Here is an 18,731-nt window from a genome sequence, read left to right on the forward strand (position 1 = left end):
CCTCTTATAGCTCTCACCTACCCTGTGAACAGAGAACCAATTCCATTCTAATAAATAAGTCATGCCCTTTCTCATCTTTCAAAGAACATCCATTAATTTAAATGTGACAAAGGCGAATGCTCAGTAATAAAAATCAAACAGAATTAGAAAAAAAGGATATGAGAACAGACTATCCCCTTTGAGGCCTCCCATCCTTTCTTCCCTCCTTACTCTACTGTGCATTAAATCCCAAACTTTACTTCTCTCAACTCAAAGTACAATAATTTTCCCTTGTGCTATCAGCAGAGTTTCTGGTGAAAACCCGACATGATTGTGCTTATATAGAACAGGTTTTGAATTTTCTTTTTGATGAACAGGGGGAAGATGAGGACTTCTCTCTTTTATATTGTACTCTGAACATGGCAGAAAGTAAAGAATCTCTCTCTCTCTCTCTCTCGTTTTGCTTTTTATGGACTGAAGTTGGAGGGGTGTCATTAATGAATAGTGAAAGAGGAGCTATAACTGCTAGGATTATTCTAATGGATGAAGTTGTTGCAGGAGTAAATATAGGGTGTTTGAAAGTCAAGAAAGGTGAACGGAGGTGGCATTTGATTGGAGAGGCAGTAATTGCGATCTTGGACTATCTTGGGCAATCGAAGGGACCGACTTGAGCGTCAAAAGAAAAAGGTAATCGTGTCCCTCAGTTCTTCCCAATTTCGTTACAACATCATAAACCCGGTGAAAATTCTATCCCAATTGCAAATAACCCACGTCTAAGACGCATTCTAACAGATATACAAATAAATCAAAGACTCTGATCCACAAACTAACTTATGACTGCTAGATCATGGTTTATGATGATATATAGAGGCTCAGCATCGTTTGATTTGGGAGACAAACAATATTTTGATTGTAGCAGCGACCAGTTGCTACGGCCATCAGTAACACAACACAGCTACCATTGCTGCCCTGCTAAAATCTGTTGTGCAATATGCATGCTTATGCATTAAGGTTTTCATGACCGTTGTCTTTAGAATGAGATTTACAGGGAATTCGCCCGATCAGAGGAAATTCAATCTCATATGAAAAGAAGATTTTTTACTGAAAATAAGCAAATTAAATATTATCGTTCAGTTTTTTAACATCTAAACGATATTACCTTGGAAAGTGTACGTTTCATATTAGATTTTTTTCCGTCATTTTGGTACTGTGATAATCTTTTTCTCTCTGACCCGATTTCTCCTACTAACTTTCCAGGTCAAGAAGATTGGCAAACCAGTCCTGGTGCCAGACCCCAGATTGCGGAGGAAGGAAGAAAAAATGCGTAGGTTAGATTTGCAGCCATCACTTTAGGAATCCAGAGAGACAAAGGTTGCTCCACTTGTACGAGCATGAACGGGTGGTGATGGCTGAGGTAACTATACGGCATCCGTCGGGCCAGGTTGCTAGGTTTTATACACATATACATGTTTGCTGTCTATATCTGGATCTTAACGTATGCACACGCACACATGCACATGTTCATGGTAGTTCGTTCATCTATCTTTTGTTTTGAATCGGTAGAGGGGAAAAACATAGATTATTAAGTCTTCCAATTTCAGGAAACTAATTCCCCACCAGCTACCAGTTATGAATTCATTGGTTTCACTTAGATTTGCTCTTTGGACGTCTAAAACCAACGAGGGTATGGCCCTGCTTTTCTCATTCGAGAGAGAGAGAGAGAGAGAGCACGTAGTTTGGTGTTGATGCTGGTTAGCCTTTGCAACATTGCAAGCAAGTGCCTGCAGCTCGTTCAGAGAGATCGAAGATAAAGAAAGAGGTGCAATTCCCCATGCCAAGTTTTTTAAAAAAAAGGAAGAGCTTGATGGATGGTGGTTGGGGCGTCTAAGTTGTGTCGGTGCGATCCCGACACGCCATGCATGCATGCATCCTCTCGTACCATTCCAATCTCTCTCTGTCCTCAATTACTGCGCATGTATTCGACTTCTTATTGGATAGACATGGCCTGGTTCACCTGTGACTTCTGGGAGACACTAGATCTCTCTCCATGGCCGGTTCAAGAACTGCAATATGAAGTGCGCTACAGCTTCCTCTTTTCCTGTTAATTCCATCAATTAGATCTTCAAATTTCGATTTCCCCTGGGCTTCAGGGCAGGGATGAACATTTGATTTGTCATAAATTTTGTTGCTTCTACTTTTCTACAAATGATAAGCGATGAAATTGGTAGATACCCTCGACGATGATCAATACAGTGATCAGACAAAGAACAAAAGAGGAGCCATTTGATTCATGTGACTACCTTCCGGGGCACCAATTAGAGAATAATATCTTGTGAGCATCTATAATCGGCAAGGAGTAACTGGAAGATTGACTGCATCCTGTGATCCATCCCATGCAAGCACTTCAATTAAAGAACAGTCTCTCACAATGGTGAAAGACTAATTTATAAGCGCAATGGCCGATCACCATATGTATACTACTGTGCGTCACTTGGATTGATCAGTTCAACCACTTGGGTCGAGTAAACCGATAGTAATGCCAAATGATGCTCAGGATCATGTTGATGTACCATAATGTGTTGTAGTTCTCAGCAGTAACCCTAAGTGAGCCCTTGGTGATCTGGAGAAATTATCCTGGATGCCCTAAGTTTATAAATAACTTCTCAATCACTACAGATCTGGTGAAACTCGTCTCATTGCAAATGAATTCTGCAGCATTGAACTCTTGACGCCATGCAACTTGTACGCTTTCAAAGGCAAAACCATGCAAGCATATACAACGGGCCTGTGTGGGCTAAGTAAACGCTAGCAATTAAGAGTGGAGACATAAAAACTTGTGAAAGCAAGCATTCTTCTGAAAGACGCAGCAAAGAAGCTACCTCAAAAGCAGGGTGCAAAGAAAGTAAAGGAATCCTTAATTGGAGACATAAGTTACTAATGGCATTCCTTCCCCTTGACTCCCATGACAGAAATGCTCCCCTTCTCTCTCTCTCCCTCTCTCTCAGTGATCTCTCTCCTGCCACATGGGTCCTCGTGCTTTCTCTTCATGAATGCTCCCAGTGTACCATCCAAGAACTCATTTAAATTTCCAAAGCTGAAAACTTTAGGTTACAGCACCAATGTAATTAAAGGCAGGAGTATATATATTTAAAAAAAGTGGAAGGCCGAAATGGCCCAGTAGATCTTGGCGAGCATCTACAATTAAATAAGCTCACATGACACTGTGAAACTAAAAGGGAGTTACGTCGCATGGTAATCATGCGGAGCTTAGTAAAGAATGCCTTACATGAACACATTTTTTTATCCTTTGACTCTGACAAGCATTGGTTATGTTGCTTGATCCACGAACGCGACTACTTACCTGCCTTCCACTTCTTCCTTTCCAATCCCTCTCCCTCTCTTGCTCTTTTATATATATATACATATATTTATATACAAAAGAGGGAGAGAGAAGAAGAGGGAGAGGATAAGGATACTGGCTTATCTCTCTCTCCCCCTCTCTCTTAATGAGCGACGATCTAGCGGCCTAGTAACCGGCAAATGTGCCGCTAAATTACTGGGGGCATGTCAGTTAGTTTGTGGCTACATCGATTTCCATGTAAATAGTCTCTCTCTCTCTCTCTCTCTCTCTCTCTCTCATTTTTTAGGATAGTCCTTTTTCACATGCATAGATATGCTTTAGTATCAAGAAGCAATGAAATAGTGGGTTGAAAGTGCAGAAGAGTGTTATGAGGATAATATTGCTTATTCCGGCATGGCCACCTCTGCCGGTGGCTTACTTTCATTTCAGAATCGGTTACTGCCGAACCACAAGTTCCACCATTCCCTACCCAATTGCCGTAGCTGCGAAATATTGTAACTTGGTACATAGAAACTCATAGAATTGGTTTTACTTTCACTTTCAAATCTCTCTCTCTCTCTCTCTCTCTCTCCCTACTGCAGAACCTAAAAAATGAAATGCGTATACCCATGAGAAACGTTGTCTCTTTCGATGTAGGTAACTGTAATTTATCACATCATATTGAACACGATTCACAACCGTTGTAAATATGAGCTGTTTTGGAAATTCTCTCCGAGACCCCATCATTAATGTCACTACAAATTTATCAATACGTGTTTTTTTGCTTCAGTCATTCTGATAAAATTGCTTATTGTGTTCGATTTAATGACTACACGGTCATCGGATTGATTCCCCTTCTGCTTACTGAAGAAAAGAATACAGAGAAGAATGAAAAAATTTCACAGCACAGCAGCATACACGTTCATTAGATTAATTGTCATATTCTGTGCGTGTTTCTGATTCACAACTCAGAGTACGTACTTGGTGCTACAAAACTATATATTTGATTATTTTTTAAAAATAATTAATACTTAAAACACATCTATCGCTTTAAATTGGATAAGAAAATCATTAATTAGATGTATTGTTTCTGAAACGGAGTTCTAAATCGTGAGATATGCTCATTTATATGATGTGAATGCTGATACATGCAAACGCTTTTGGCATTTTCTGCTATTAATTCCTTTATATACATGTAGCATAAATAGCTAACCATATCATACATATATATCGATTCAGCAAGTTTATGGCTTATAAAGCTGACTTTAGCAGATTTAAGATTTGAACTCAAAAAAAAAAAAAAAAAAAATCACCTGCATTCAATTATATCTACTACTCGTACTGGGTTGCAAATGGATCCGATTTGACACGATGGTGTTGTCACTACTGCATCCAAATTCCAAGGCGACCTTCTTTCTATTTAGAGATCCCAGACTAAGGAAGCCATTTTTTAATGAAAATTTTCCCTTAATATATAGTTCCCATGTTATTAAGTATTTTTTTAAGTTTGTCCTTTCCGTTTTCAGCTTTTCAAATGCATGCACTTGTTTTTGAATAGTTGTTCGTGATTGATTTCCTCAGCTCGCTAGGGGAGCAAGAAAGAAACTAATTTACCTTTGGGCACACTCTAATGCGTAAAAGGTAACTTTTTAGTATTTAAAGGCATTTTCGAAATAGAAGCGATTTTCATACTAAAAAATCCAAGAAATGACATTGAAATCTTTTTTCTTCATGTGCAGTTAAGATTTATGAAATGAAAAACTTGTGGAACCGTTCATCACGATCAAAATTTATATGTGCACTGAGGAAACAAAATTGATCGTTAAGTTTTCCAACATAGAGTCACAATTATGAAGTTGGGCTTTACAAAAGAAAAAACACACATAAGTAACTCTTTTTATAGTTTAATTTCTAAAACCATCTCTGCTTTAATTTTATTTGCATCTAAAATCATCCCAGGTCCTGGATAAACTAATTGTCATTTTTTGTGAGGCACCGAAAGTAGGTGGGAGGAAAAGGCATGGAGACTTTAACTTTTTCTTAGGTGGTTGAATAAAAATAAAATAGTACTCCTCAAAATATAGTGTGTAAGTTTGGGACCTTGATTGAAAGATTTCTTTTTTTTTTTCAGTCTAAATGGCGCTTCAAAATTCCGTCCTTATGTTGGGAGCAATGCAATTTACACCAACAAGCTTTACTTCAACATAAAAATCGTTTGCTTCAACCCCAAGACCAAGAAGCATGAAGAATATTCCACACACATGACAAGCGTTTGAAATTCGATCTTATACAAATTGGAACTATTTAATGCAGAGAATGGCCATTCCTGTACTTGGCGGCTGTTTTGCCGGTTGCAAACTGAGTCGCAAAAGTGCGGAATTCATGGCACGAGAAGAGGAGGAGATGTGCAGTGCAGGCGGTGGCAGCAGATGAGTTAAAAAGGAGCTTCCAGCTTTTTTTGCCTTTCTGGTGCAATATGTATCCATGCTTCCCCGTTTTTCTATTTTATACGGCCCTCTGTTTCCTTTCCTCCGTCCCTCCCTTCCCTGTCCGCCATGGATGTACATGATGCAGGGGCACGCTCGTCTTCCTCAATGCAGAGAGCGCCGGTTTGCGTGTTAAGGAGTTTCTTCTTCGCTTTCACCAGAGAAGCCGATCGATCGGACCCCTTGAACATTAATGGTCTCCAGTCCTCTATGGTACTGCAGTGAATCGTGAGGATACGAAGATAACCAGTTGGTCTCGTTGTAAATATCGGTTTTCATCTCGTATCGAGAACAAGGGACGATGCGTTGTGTCGGTCGATACGTATTGGCACGTACGTATTTACAACATTGACAACGCCGATACGCGTTGAATTTCTCGATACGTGTTATGGACCGATTTCTGCCATTGATAGGGAATGGGGAGGTAGATAAGGATGAGTACGTAACGTGCGTATATGTCTTCAGTTTTAGTTACCTGTCCCTAATCGGGGACGGCAAAAAAAAAAAAAAAAAAAATTGACCAACCTAACCTGGCTGCTGCCCGGTACTCGGTACTCTCCTGACTCGAGCTCAACCCTGAACCCTAAAAAAAACGGACCCCAGCCAGCCCGATAATTTATTGGGTCAGCCCGGCTCAACTCTGGTTCAATAATTAGTATTTTAGATTTTTTATTAGTTTATATATATATATTATTATAATTAATTATATTTATATATTATTTTATATTTAAAAATATATTTTTAAATTTAATCGAACTAGGCTCGACCCCGGGTTTTTCGAGTAAGGCCAAGCCTAGGCCCAGTTTTTGGATAACGGGCCAACAGAGACCAATTCGTTACCAGACCAAGTCAGCCCGATGCCCAGACTTACTCAAAAGGTCTTCCTTGTGTTTGAGTGAGAGATCAAAGCCTTTTTTTTTTTTTTTACTTTTTTGAAGACCAAAATTGTATGGAAATCTGAGTAAACTTACCCAGGCTCTCATTGGTCTGTAGTTCAACCAACTATCGATTTTGGTAGAATAAAAACTGACAAAATCTTTCATGTTTTATTTTAAGTTTGGATCATTTGCACCATAATGTACAAATTACATATGAGTGGCTAATATTGACTTAATTGCATATCACCATGCAACTTTTCAATCTTCACAAATAGCCACTCAATTCTTTTTATAAAAAATTCTGGAAGAACAAATGAAAAACTTAATGCGAAACGATAGCGTACCAAATTACACCTCAAAATTGAATTTTTCTGAAAGAATTTAAAAACAATTAGGTGGTACTCTTTGAAAATTAAAATTAAAAATTTTGAGGAAAAAAAAAAAAACATTGCAGTCAGTGGCATCGACCTCCTCACTGCATCAAGCAAGGATCAACGTTGATATGTAAAATTTGACTTGGATGATATGCAAATGTCGAGAACTTGTTTTTAAAAATGTGTTAGGTGGCTATCTGTCAACATTGGAAAGCCGAGGGATGACAAGCAATTTGATTACTTTTTAAGCAGTGATATGCATTTTGTAAAAATAGTGGGCGGCTGCCCTCTAACCGTCTGCTTTCCATCCGGCCGGCCGCCATTTTCTCTCACCGTTATTCTTTTTCTTCTTTCTTCTTCCTTGCTTTGTCATCGTTTTCTATGCTGTCCACCTTTGGTCGTCAGTTGACCCCAGGCCTTCTAGATCTCTCTCTCTCTCTCTCTCTCTCTCTCTCTCTCTCTCTCTATATATATATATATATATATATATATATATATATATATCTTGTTTCCTTGTTATCATCTATACTTTTAATTTGTTTCTAATATTTCTCGCAGTTCATGTTTTATCGCAAATTAAACCCTACATATTGGAAACGAAAGCTTCTTTTTTTCGTGAGCATATTCTTATGCTACTAAAGTTGGAAAATTTTTTAAGTGAAGAGTAAATCAAAGATTTATAAAGCATTACATTATTTAAGTACGTCTTAACGAATACAGATGATAGATACGAGAGAGTATTTTAGATAAACATCTCGTGTATTTGTACGTATTTATCTTTTCTTTGTGCATGGTAGAGCGAGGCGAACGTATGAGGAAGAGATTGGAAGGAATTCTAAAATTACAAGCTCATTGGTCCATCTAAACTCAACTGTAACGCGGCTTGAGACAGACGCATTAGATAACCTTGCTCGCATTTGCTTGATCTGATTGCATAAACTAATTAAAGATGTTAAAGCTTTTAGGACGCGATGAGGCAAAGTAGTTGACTGGTTATATTTTTGTTTCAAGAAATAATATTTATTTAAGAAAATCGCCAACCACAACTGGATCGTGAATATTCCGTTTGGCCGAATCTGCAACGTCGCCAATAGGATTCGATAAACGATTTTTACAACACTGCTTACCGTATAAGGTAAATCAAGTGACCATATTCCCAACTCCCCAAATTATATATAAATGTATATGTATGGATTATCTTAACTAACCGTTTTGATGAAGCAAGATCTTTGGTTTCTTCATCCGTCCTTCTTCTTCTTCTTCTTCCTGTGAACTACCTGCTTCTCATTTAACCACTTACAGATTCCATTGTTTAATATTGGCCATCTTTTCGTGGCTCAAGCACAAGCCCCGTTTGCTACTATTCTTTTCCTCCTATCCCTCATCGTCGCTCCTTATTTATGATTCGAGTTCCGAACTTCTCTTTTTCTCCCGTCCTTCCTTCTTTATAGTTGGAAGGGGGAGCTTTGGAAGCCAGAGATGCTAGGGATCAATGGCGAAGGCTCCCCACATCAGGCTTGCGCAGCGTGCAAGCACCAGAGAAGGAAGTGCACGCCCGAGTGCCCTTTAGCCCCTTTCTTCCCCGCAGAGAAGACCACCATCTTCCTCGCAGTGCAGAAGGTGTTCGGGGTGAGCAACGTCGTGAAGATGCTCCGGGAATTGGACAGCCATGAAAAGCGCCAACTTGCGATCAACTCCCTGTGCTGGGAGGCGCAGTGGCGCTTGATAGAGCCGACCGAGGGCTGCTTCGGCGAATTCAAGCGGATGACGGAGGAGCTCTGCTCGTACAAGAGGATGTTTGAGACGCATAACTGCAGCATCAAGGGCCATGGCGGCACTGGGAAGCCTGAGAATTTGAACCCCTCGGTTTACAGTAACAATAACATCAATAACAGCGTCGCCAACAACTTCAATGGGGTGCTTACTGCTTCTAATACCAACAACAATGGTGGTCTTAACAGTGTGCATGAGTTGAACCAGCCCTTCGTCTATGGCTTCAATAAAGGCAACTGTGGTGGTGGCCAGCTTCTTTATCAGCCTGCAATGGAAGGCACCGACCAACAATTGTTTTTCAGAGGTCTTTCTTCCCTTTTCTTTCTGCTTCATCTTCAAGTTAGTTTGCGCCCTTCTTCCATGCACAAAGCACAACCACTCACAGGTTTACCTTCGAAAGAAATTTCATTAAAGGAAAAACAGCTAGTGTTGACACATTTAGGGGGCGGGGCGTTTGTAGAAATTTTAGATTCATGAAAACCAAGTTTTTTAATGAGATTGAAAGACCTTTTTTTTTTTTTTTTAATTTAAGTAACACATTCAAAACCTGGTTTTTGAATAACCAAAGAGAGTCAGGTTTTTTGCTTCCTTGTCAAAACTGGGTTTTCCTCAAACCTGCTTTTGATGGCATTAAACACTCAAAAAACCTGGTTTGGAGACAAAATCAGGTTTTGAATTCAAAACCTTATTTTGGGGTGTCATCCAAACACCTAATACAGTTTAGGATCTTGTACATAAAAACATAGTTGACACTACGATAGTCTAATTAGGTAAGACTGACTGCCAATTTTAAAGAAGAACATAGGCTCTTAAAAGTCTAAGGCTGCATTTACTTGTATATAGGATTGACACCCATGAAAATCGAATTATAGACTGGCTGTCCCCAATTGTGAATAAGGAGTCTAACACTCCTTATCATCAGAAAGTCTAGGGTTGCTTCTGTGTGCATAGGGAGTTGACACCCAAGAAAATTAAATTAGGGACTCCCTCTTTAGTATTAGTTCAACCAGCTATATCAAATCTTTTAGGGCTGTTTGGAGATAGGAGCAACAACAAATTGTTCTACAAATCTAACCTAAAGATTAAGGAGGATTATTATAGTGTTTCATGAATCCACTTCAATTTTTGGAATAGATTCATAAAACAGTTTGTTATTATTATTCCTATTATCAAATGGTCCCTTTGGGACTAAGAACTCCTTAAAATATTCTGTATAGGGTGCTTGGACTTGCTTATGCATTCAATAGTTAAACAATGTTTTTTTTTTTTTTTTTCAACCCAAAACAATTTGGGTCCTTTTTTTTTTTGCTATTACAAACGAATCTCTTTCTCTATTCTTTCCCATTTGATTTTATGCAAATCCTTTTCTTTATCATCTAGATCGTCTTGGATTGCATGCTTAATGCTCATAATTTTTGTACTTATATTCTAAAAAACTTACATATATATATATAAGTACAAAAATTATGAGCCATATATGTGTAAATAAAGTGGCGAGGGACAAGTGGAAGTGGAAAAGAAAAAATTCAGACCATAATCAAACAACTCCTTCTAGCTGCAGAGATATCGTTTGTCATTCAAGAAAAACTCAGCTCCTAAAGCCTGGTTTTCTCCTCAAAGTCGAGGTGACTCCCAATCTTCTGGAGCGAATTTGCCAAGGCCTTCCATACCCTGCAACGCAAGCTGCTTCATTCGGCCGCTTCCAATCAAGTCGCCTCTATGATGCTGGGTAATAGTTTTTCTTGTCTATGGGAACCAAAAATAAAGGAAGTGTTATAACAAGAACCGATGGTATCAAAAAAGTTATGATTGTACTGAAGATCTATCTTCTCTCTTTAAAAAATAATAGTAATAATAATTAAACTATTAGCTTTTAGGTTAGCATTTCATGTTTAGGAAATTAAATGATTTTTTTATGTTTTATGACATTCCAAATCAGGCATAAATTTAGTGTAGCTGGTCATATTTGCTGCGTAGATTCTTATAAGGGGCGCTCGAAATTGTTCTATGAATTTGCCCTATTTTCTGGGCAGATACATAAAAAGCAGTAATATTTTGTTACTGTTGTCAAACAGCCCATTATGGTATTGTTCACTTGAGGAGCAAACTGAAAGAGGAAAGTCTTGAATCCTCCTGTATCGCCCTCCTTGTTGTTATGTAACTTTAAAAATTTAATTATTCACCCTTACTAAATTTACGTTTTTTGAAATTTAGTTGTGTTTAATATTGTGTTACAAACGTTTAATCCAACAGTCTTGTCATATATCTTAATTGCTTTTGTTGATGTGAGTTGAAAATCACAAGATTTTGATTGAAAATTAATTTCAATTTAGTTTTGTTTATTAATTTACAACTGATCATGCACTTTTTTGGTTTACTTTCTTTTAGACCTACTTGATGTGCTTAGTCTTTGCTAGCCCCACAAGCACTTTGAAAACATGATTAACAAAGTCATATCAAATAATTAAAGGGACACAACGGATGTACTTGCCTTCATGTTCCCAAGATTACGAGCAACAACTTTCTTACTCTAAGCTGTCTCTTTGCTTTTGTCACGTGACTCTTTAAGCAGTGTATGAACAGTTGATACATGATCAAAATTTCTTCAAATGCCTTTGCTTGATTTGATTTTTTTTTCCTTTTAACCATTTAAAGCAGATATTAAAATCTGCATATTGTTTAATGTAGGATTGATGTACATTTTCATTAGCATTAATAAAGGAAACCCAAAACCAAGAAGATATGGTAAGGAGCGGAGAAGTGGAATTAAGGGATTCATAAGTTAGAATCCCTCCTTTTTTGCTTTCCTTGTACTGTAGATTTTTTTCTTTTTTTTGGGAACATGAATGGCTTACTAGTTGTCTTTAATGGCTGCAAAACCAATGTAAACAGAACAGATTACCTGGTGAATGACTGTTAAAGTGAAGCACCAGCTAATTGAAATGCAACACTTATATGTACATATACAGTCACTAAACTACGACTCTAAGGTTTGGGTGACATCAAATTGTGGCATTTGATCTCCTTTTCATATGTCCTTTTTGCCTTTTTTGTTAGGGATAATCGTGCGATGGAGGAGAGGAGGAAGAAAAAGGAGGATGGGAGGGAGAGCTCTTCGCCGGCCGACGGCCTAAGCACCTCCATCAAGCGGCGGGAGGGAGAGAAGGACGGCTTTCTTCCCGTCCTGCCGCCACCCGATGGTGTGGGCACTGCTGTCGGCCAGCTGATAAGAAAGGGAAAAAAACCCCTCCCCTCTACCTCCTGTTTCTCTTTTCCTCCTCCATTCAAGGAGATCAAATGAGAGGCTGGGGCCTCTTTGATGGAGCGCTCTTATTTGATGTCTACGTATGTCACCAAAGTCATGGTTCAGTGACAAATATGTATGTGTCTGTGTATGTATTTTACAAGAGAAAGAGTCTCATCTCTGTCACACACACACACACACACACTGCATTGTCTGATCATATCCATGGATTTATGGATATTGTGGGAAGACATTTTTGAATGCATGCATCCATTCACATTTTGCAATGTTTGATTCATTAAATTGGTGCAGACCCATTGTTTGTGGTGTTGTCGGTCAAACAGGTGGCCTGCAAGAGAACATGAATGGCCCACTGTGGGATGGAGAAGGACTATCGAAGAAGACGAATGGGAGGACTTAAGAGACGCAGATACATATATATATTAGATGGACATGTGAGAACCCTGGCGACCACGAGCTGGCGACACATGGGGACAAGCAGCACACGTGATTTAGAACAAGAAAACGATGTTCCTGCTCTTCCTTTCTGAAAAAAAAAAAATTCCATCTGTACGAAAGGAAAACATGGTCGCAGTCTCTCTCCCTCTTTCTTGCTTACGCAGTGCCTTCTTACTGCCTTACCAACTCCTTTATCCCTATGCTTTTGGGATGTAACAGATCTTTCCCATTTATCGAGCATTGGAGTTCATGTAAAAAAATCGACTTGTTTTATCTTTCTCTGCAAAATAAAACTTCAAAGGGAATCTTTAGTTCTGCAGCCGCCATGCTTGGCCATTTCGATTCAATCGATCCCACTAATCAACAGAATTGATTTGTTATATGTCCTACTTATGGTCAATAACAAATTTAACATCTAGTATGCAATCGACACAGATTCATGAAACAACCCTGCACTTCCATGAATCTATCATTGAACAGTAACAATATGCTATGTCACGAACCGTCAAACATAGAGACTCATAGTCAAAGTCGTTCTCTAATTTAGTGACAAGAAAAGATGAAAGGGGGACAGTTCTTCAATTTTCTTGAGAAAAAAGAAACTAGAATTTGACTGAAGCTTCATCCCTGTGCTACCAACCTCCATTTTTTTTTCTGAAATTATTCTTGTTCCTTGACCCCCCATCCGTCCGCGTCACCAAGCAATCCTTTCTCTTTTTTTTTTTACCCTCCCCTTTTATTTCACGTCAGTTTGGTTGCTTTTTCTTATGGAGGGGCCCTGAAGTGCCCTTTCCATACAAAAGTACAAAGTTCTTTTATTTTGTTTTAAAAGTTTTGGTCAAGTGTTGGAGAGAGAGAGGAAGTTGGTCACGGTCGATGGGCAGTCAAGGCGTTCAACAAGGGCTGGCTGAGCACTCGCGATGACGTAGAGAACTTCGTCCCAAACATGTCTGACAGATTCTTGTATTTAATGTTCTTCGTCCAACCCCAACAGCCCGACGATTCTTATTATCCTATAAAAAAAAAACGTTTTTTTTTCGTTATTTTTAATTGACTTATTAAAAAAAAAAGAATGATATGTGCCAGCTCTTATTAGTCTATACGGTCACATGCGTGTGGGTATCATACGGGTATAGGTATGGGTACGATAACATAATAATTTTGAAAATTTTAGATACCCAGATATGATAAATTTTATATGATCGAAAATAATAAAATGAAAAAAAAAAAAATTAACAGTTCACCCCTATAATAAAGTTTGTTTTATCACAAAAGTGTTGTTGAACATAAAGTTTGTTTTATCGTTGAACATAAATGCTCTAATGAAGAGCCTCAGATTTGTTCGCTCATAAATTGAGATTTTACGAAATTTTCGTTTAATTTTGAGGAAAGGCCATCAAATCAACAGATCCGGATGTCATATTGTGTAGAGCATAATTGAATTCAGTTATATCATGGAAAAATAAACAGCCAAATTCTAAGTCCATTCGGTCAAGTCTTTTGGTGCTGGACTCTTCACAAACCTGTGGCTCCAAACTGTGGTTGCGTGGAGGACGATGGTTTTTTTGTGGAACCATGGTGAGGGATTGGACGGATTTGATGTTTTCTGAAAATTTGAAAATCTGCAAGGGGGGGGAAAATGGCTTTATCACGAACAATAGTAGGTGAATCATAGTTGCATGGTTTAGAATAAACTAAAAAAGACAAAAATTGTTTGTTAAATTTTTTCTAATAATTTATATATTATCTAAAGAAGGGACAAGGAAGCCCAGTCAAAGGCATGTGCCTAAATTAAGGGAGGCAACTTATATCTTTTCATCTTTCTCTAGTATATATTAACAAAATTATCGGACCACCCAGATTTCAAAGCAGCTCTCGTTTGTTATGATCTAGCATGACAAGAATGCACCTTGCTCAGTTACCTTTTTTTTTGGTGTCTTAGTGTTCAAAATTTTTCTTTAATCAATTTAACTGTAACAAGTGGAAAATTTTACATTTTTTAATTTTAGAAGCATTAATTGTAGAATAATTATGAACTCAAATTTGCACGTTTTCATTTTGTGATTTTTTTTAAGTTCGATAAGGATGGAGTATCTTAAATTAAAAGGGCAGAAAGTGGCAAGGAGCCAAATGTTTTAGCCCGCCAGATAAAGAGCAGAAGGTGGGTGGGATTGATCGACGCCACTTTTCGTTTGAGCTTTTTCAGAAAAGCCCTTTACTTTATACTCATATTCCCAGAAACCAGCGTTTGCTTTACTATTTTTAAAATGGGTCCTTTTTCCCTTAAACCTTTACCTAAGCAAGTGGGTTTTTAGTGTTATGCATACTTGGCAGACCGGTAACTCCAATTTGGATCCACTGATGATTGGGTCACTGAGCTAGCGAGTTAACCTGTCGAATCGACTCATCAATTTGGTCGAGTTTTAAAATAACCTGAATCAGGAGCGAGTCGAGCCGAAGGGTCGAGTTTTAAAATAACCTGAATCAGGAGCGAGTCGGGCCGAAGGGTGAGGGGAACCAACCTTGACTCATGGTCTCGCGATGCATTTCGGTAAAAATTAAAATAATAGGCTAAAGTTTTTATAGTCTAAGTTTATTGATGAAGCACTATTTTGGATTTAAATGGACAATGAAGGTTTCTTTCGTTAAGCAAACAAATGACTTTTCAAGTGTCATGTTTGCTCTTGCCTCAAGAATCAACACATCTCCCATCATTTAAAAGAAAAAAAACACATTTTTCAGTAGAAATTGCCGTTTTGTCAAACAAATATTGACGTCAATAAAGCTGCGATGCCATCGTTGTTCATCTTTAAACATTGATTTAGAGAGGAATAGAGATATATAAAAGGTACCCTTGGTATTTTTATTTTGCAAATAAATTGCTGATAATCAAAATTAGGGGTTGAGTGTTTCATAAATCTATCTTAAAGTTTTGAGCACACTAAAAATCTACCTGACTGCCTCACTCATTAAGATAGATTAATGCCATACTTACAAAATATATTATTTGCCAAACGATTCTTTAATAAGAACATTTTGTGACTGTTTTATGAATCTATCTAAAAATTATCATAGATTTATAAAACAATAAAACTATTGTTCATAAACTTGGTTTTAAAACGAAGCTTCTCTAAGGCTTAGTAAATCACTTAAACAAAAAAAAGTAAAACTTTCCTAACTGACCAATGTTGTCAGAATGGGTTTGGATGGGTCGATTTGAATCCAATTTGCTGGCAAGTAAATGACCTATTCAACAATGAAATGCTGTCCTTTAACGACCTTTCAAACATTTTTTTAAGTTTTTTTGTGTTTTTAACTAACTTCTACATGTTTTTTTTTCCAAGAAAATCATTTGTTGGTACCTTTTTTTTATTTCACAACCAGTTCATAAATCGCTGAATCGGCCAAGTCACCGAATGACCTTTACAATAAAATTTAGAAAAAGTGTACTTTACATCAACTTGTTAGCACAGAGGGGCACCGACATGGCCCCACGAGAGAATTCCACCGACCACCATTCTTTATAAGCTCCGGCGACCCAAGTGTCGCCGGCCGGCCGACGAAAAAGGTGGTGGTAGGAAAGTGACCCAAATGTTTTGGCTGTAAATGAAGCCCCACCATCCACGCAACCCAATGTCCTTATCTAGCTATTGCCCTTCTTCTTCATCTACTTCCAGATATACTCTCCATTAATCTCCGCTTTTCCGTGATCGTTGTTAATCCATTGTTCAAATCTGATTATCCGAAAACCATGATCATACGAATGGTTGGTCCATCCTTACTGGGGTCTTACTTTTAGACTACAATGAGAGAGAGACAAAAAGAAGATGAATTTGGAAAAACAATGAATGGCTGTACCAAATAGCGAATGAAAGGAGAACTGTTTGGAAAAATAAACGGAGAAAAATGAATTAAATTGAAGACGACAACATTCCCTCTGTATCCATATCTGGACCCTACCTCCTTCCCGTTGTTTCACACAACAGTTTGACCATTCAAAGATTGATGGCTAGCATCCAAGAGCTGCAGTGTCAACAATGAAGTCATCAACCCAACGTCACCATTTGAGGTCTAAGCCCCAATTTTTCACATCAAAATTGCCTTTCATTCTGATTAAAGAAATGCCACAACAGATCTCCTGTCCCGCCCTTTCTCTTTCTTCCTCTGCTTCCTTGCAGCTTCGTTAAACTGCAACATCCCTCTCCGCCTCGTCCACTCAACCTCCCTGTACAAATATGCGCCAATCTCACACCAGGCAGCCATTCTTGAAGTTGGTCCTCCACCAAGACAGACTTCCTCAAGATGGTCCCTCTCAAACACGAGCAGGACACGGAGCTCCCCCTTGATGAGAACGACTCCGGCGACATGGTTCTCTACAATATGCTGAACGAGGCCAGGAGCAGCGGGTGGACGCCGGAGAAAGATAACAGGCGGGCGCACAAGGCCCCCCAGCGTCAGAACTCCGGCGAGCGGCATTACCGGGGGGTGCGGAGGCGGCCGTGGGGCAAGTTCGCGGCGGAGATCAGGGACTCGAACCGCCAGGGGGCGCGAGTCTGGTTGGGCACCTTCGACACCGCTGAGGAAGCCGCCTTAGCCTATGACAAGGCCGCATTTCAGATGCGTGGCGCGAAGGCCCTGCTCAATTTCCCGGCCAAGCTGCAGGCACCCGAGACTCAGCCGCCGTCGTGTTCTGATGCTGAATCACAAGTTTACGACTCTTCCAGTAGCGGAGTCCCCGCGCAGATGTGTTCAAGTTTCCAGCAGGGGAGCTGGCCGGGATCCAGCAGTGGGTCGGTGACGGAACTTCACGACCTGGGCTCAAATTATACATATTACGCAGAGGGTTTCTTTGGTTATCCAAGCCATGGATGAAGCTAAGATCCAGCAACAGAGCTCCCAACTGAAGGCTCTTCAGATACGTGATACTGCTTTGTGTTGTGCCTCTATTTCAATTTGTGGGTTATGGGCGGTGTTGAGAATGAACGGTTTTTGTATATTATATATGCTAAGGTTAGAGAACATTGCAGGTATATATTTCTTTAGGGCTCTGCCCCTGATTAATAAAGTGTGAGTAGTAAGTACTACTTTGATCCACTTGAGCTGCCATTTTTTCCCAGCTAATAGCAACTGAAGAGTTTACTCATTTCTAAAAAACAGCTCCAATATTTGTTCGCAAACATGTGTATAAGCATGATTTCGAATCTCTTGCCTGAGGCTGATCGGAATTATGTGAAACCCACTATCGAAGCAAGCAAGCAAACGGCGGTCAGCTGCAGACTAGCTCATCCTTTTCTCTCTGTTCTTGATGTTCTATGGTTTGTTTGTTTCTTAGTTTTTTGTTTTCTTGGTGACTACTTGTCATCCAATTTTTGTTAATGATTTCTCCATTTGCCGGAACAGTGAAACAAACAGCAGATTTCAGAGAGAGATAGATGGATGGTTGGGCCCCAGACCCAAGGTAAACAAATGTAGTTTTAAGGCATTTTAGAAGCTGGAAATTTGGAGACATGTGGGTGTTGGTATCTAAGCAATCAGGTGTGGTTGGGAAATTGACAAGAAATTCGGAAGTTCGTCCACTGCCATCGCCGGAAAATTCTTAGGTGGAACCACCAGATTTTGTTTTATTGAAATGTTTCTAAGGCCTCTTTTTGTTGCATCATCGAGTATTGGTGGTTCTCCTCCACGCGTGGCTCCAATAATTGTGGTAGCATCGTAAGAGCCACGAAAAAGTCTCTCCCAAGAAATACGGCACCACGTGCTTGGAAGAGGGCAACCTTTCCTTGAGATAAAGTTTTCCTTTGCTTTGACTTTTGAGGTTCTTACGATGCTCAACCAATGTTGAATGAAAATTCGCCCTCAAAACTTGTCTCACTTGTGAGGGCAAGAATTGTCCTAGCTTTTTCACCGGTAAAATGAAATTTAACTTTTTTGGGAGAACTCGTCCTTCATAAAACCAAAGAATTATCGATTTGCGAACCATGATTTTTCTTCCAAGTGCTGAAACCAATTTCAAAGATGTCAGGTTCATTCCCGAAAAATTACATTAAAATGCTGATTTCTGCAATTTGGCGACGACTTTCCTTGTGATGTCTCTGGAAATTTCAAGAAAAGGAGAGTTGGTAGACAGCCCGAATATTTCATGTAGGATCATATGAAGCAACATTAACATCACGGGCCATGAACGCTCATACCCTCTAT

General features: G+C 39.1%; 2 protein-coding genes across 2 annotated transcripts; both read left to right on the top strand.

The window, feature by feature from the left end:
* Window positions 1-8,382: 8,382 nt before the first annotated feature.
* LOC116246833 (LOB domain-containing protein 2) lies at window positions 8,383-12,131 on the top strand. Its single transcript, XM_031618722.1, has 2 exons — window positions 8,383-9,123; window positions 11,888-12,131. Exons 1-2 carry the CDS (start codon window positions 8,537-8,539, stop codon window positions 12,129-12,131), a joined length of 831 nt encoding a protein of 276 aa, XP_031474582.1. The 5' UTR covers window positions 8,383-8,536.
* Window positions 12,132-16,701: 4,570 nt separating this feature from the next.
* Window positions 16,702-17,627, top strand: LOC116266463 (pathogenesis-related genes transcriptional activator PTI5-like). The gene has a single exon (XM_031647703.2). It carries the CDS (start codon window positions 16,836-16,838, stop codon window positions 17,403-17,405), a length of 570 nt encoding a protein of 189 aa, XP_031503563.1. The 5' UTR covers window positions 16,702-16,835; the 3' UTR covers window positions 17,406-17,627.
* Window positions 17,628-18,731: the final 1,104 nt, after the last annotated feature.

The sequence above is a fragment of the Nymphaea colorata genome, chromosome 1 (assembly GCF_008831285.2).
Source record: "Nymphaea colorata isolate Beijing-Zhang1983 chromosome 1, ASM883128v2, whole genome shotgun sequence".
Lineage (NCBI taxonomy): Eukaryota > Viridiplantae > Streptophyta > Magnoliopsida > Nymphaeales > Nymphaeaceae > Nymphaea > Nymphaea colorata.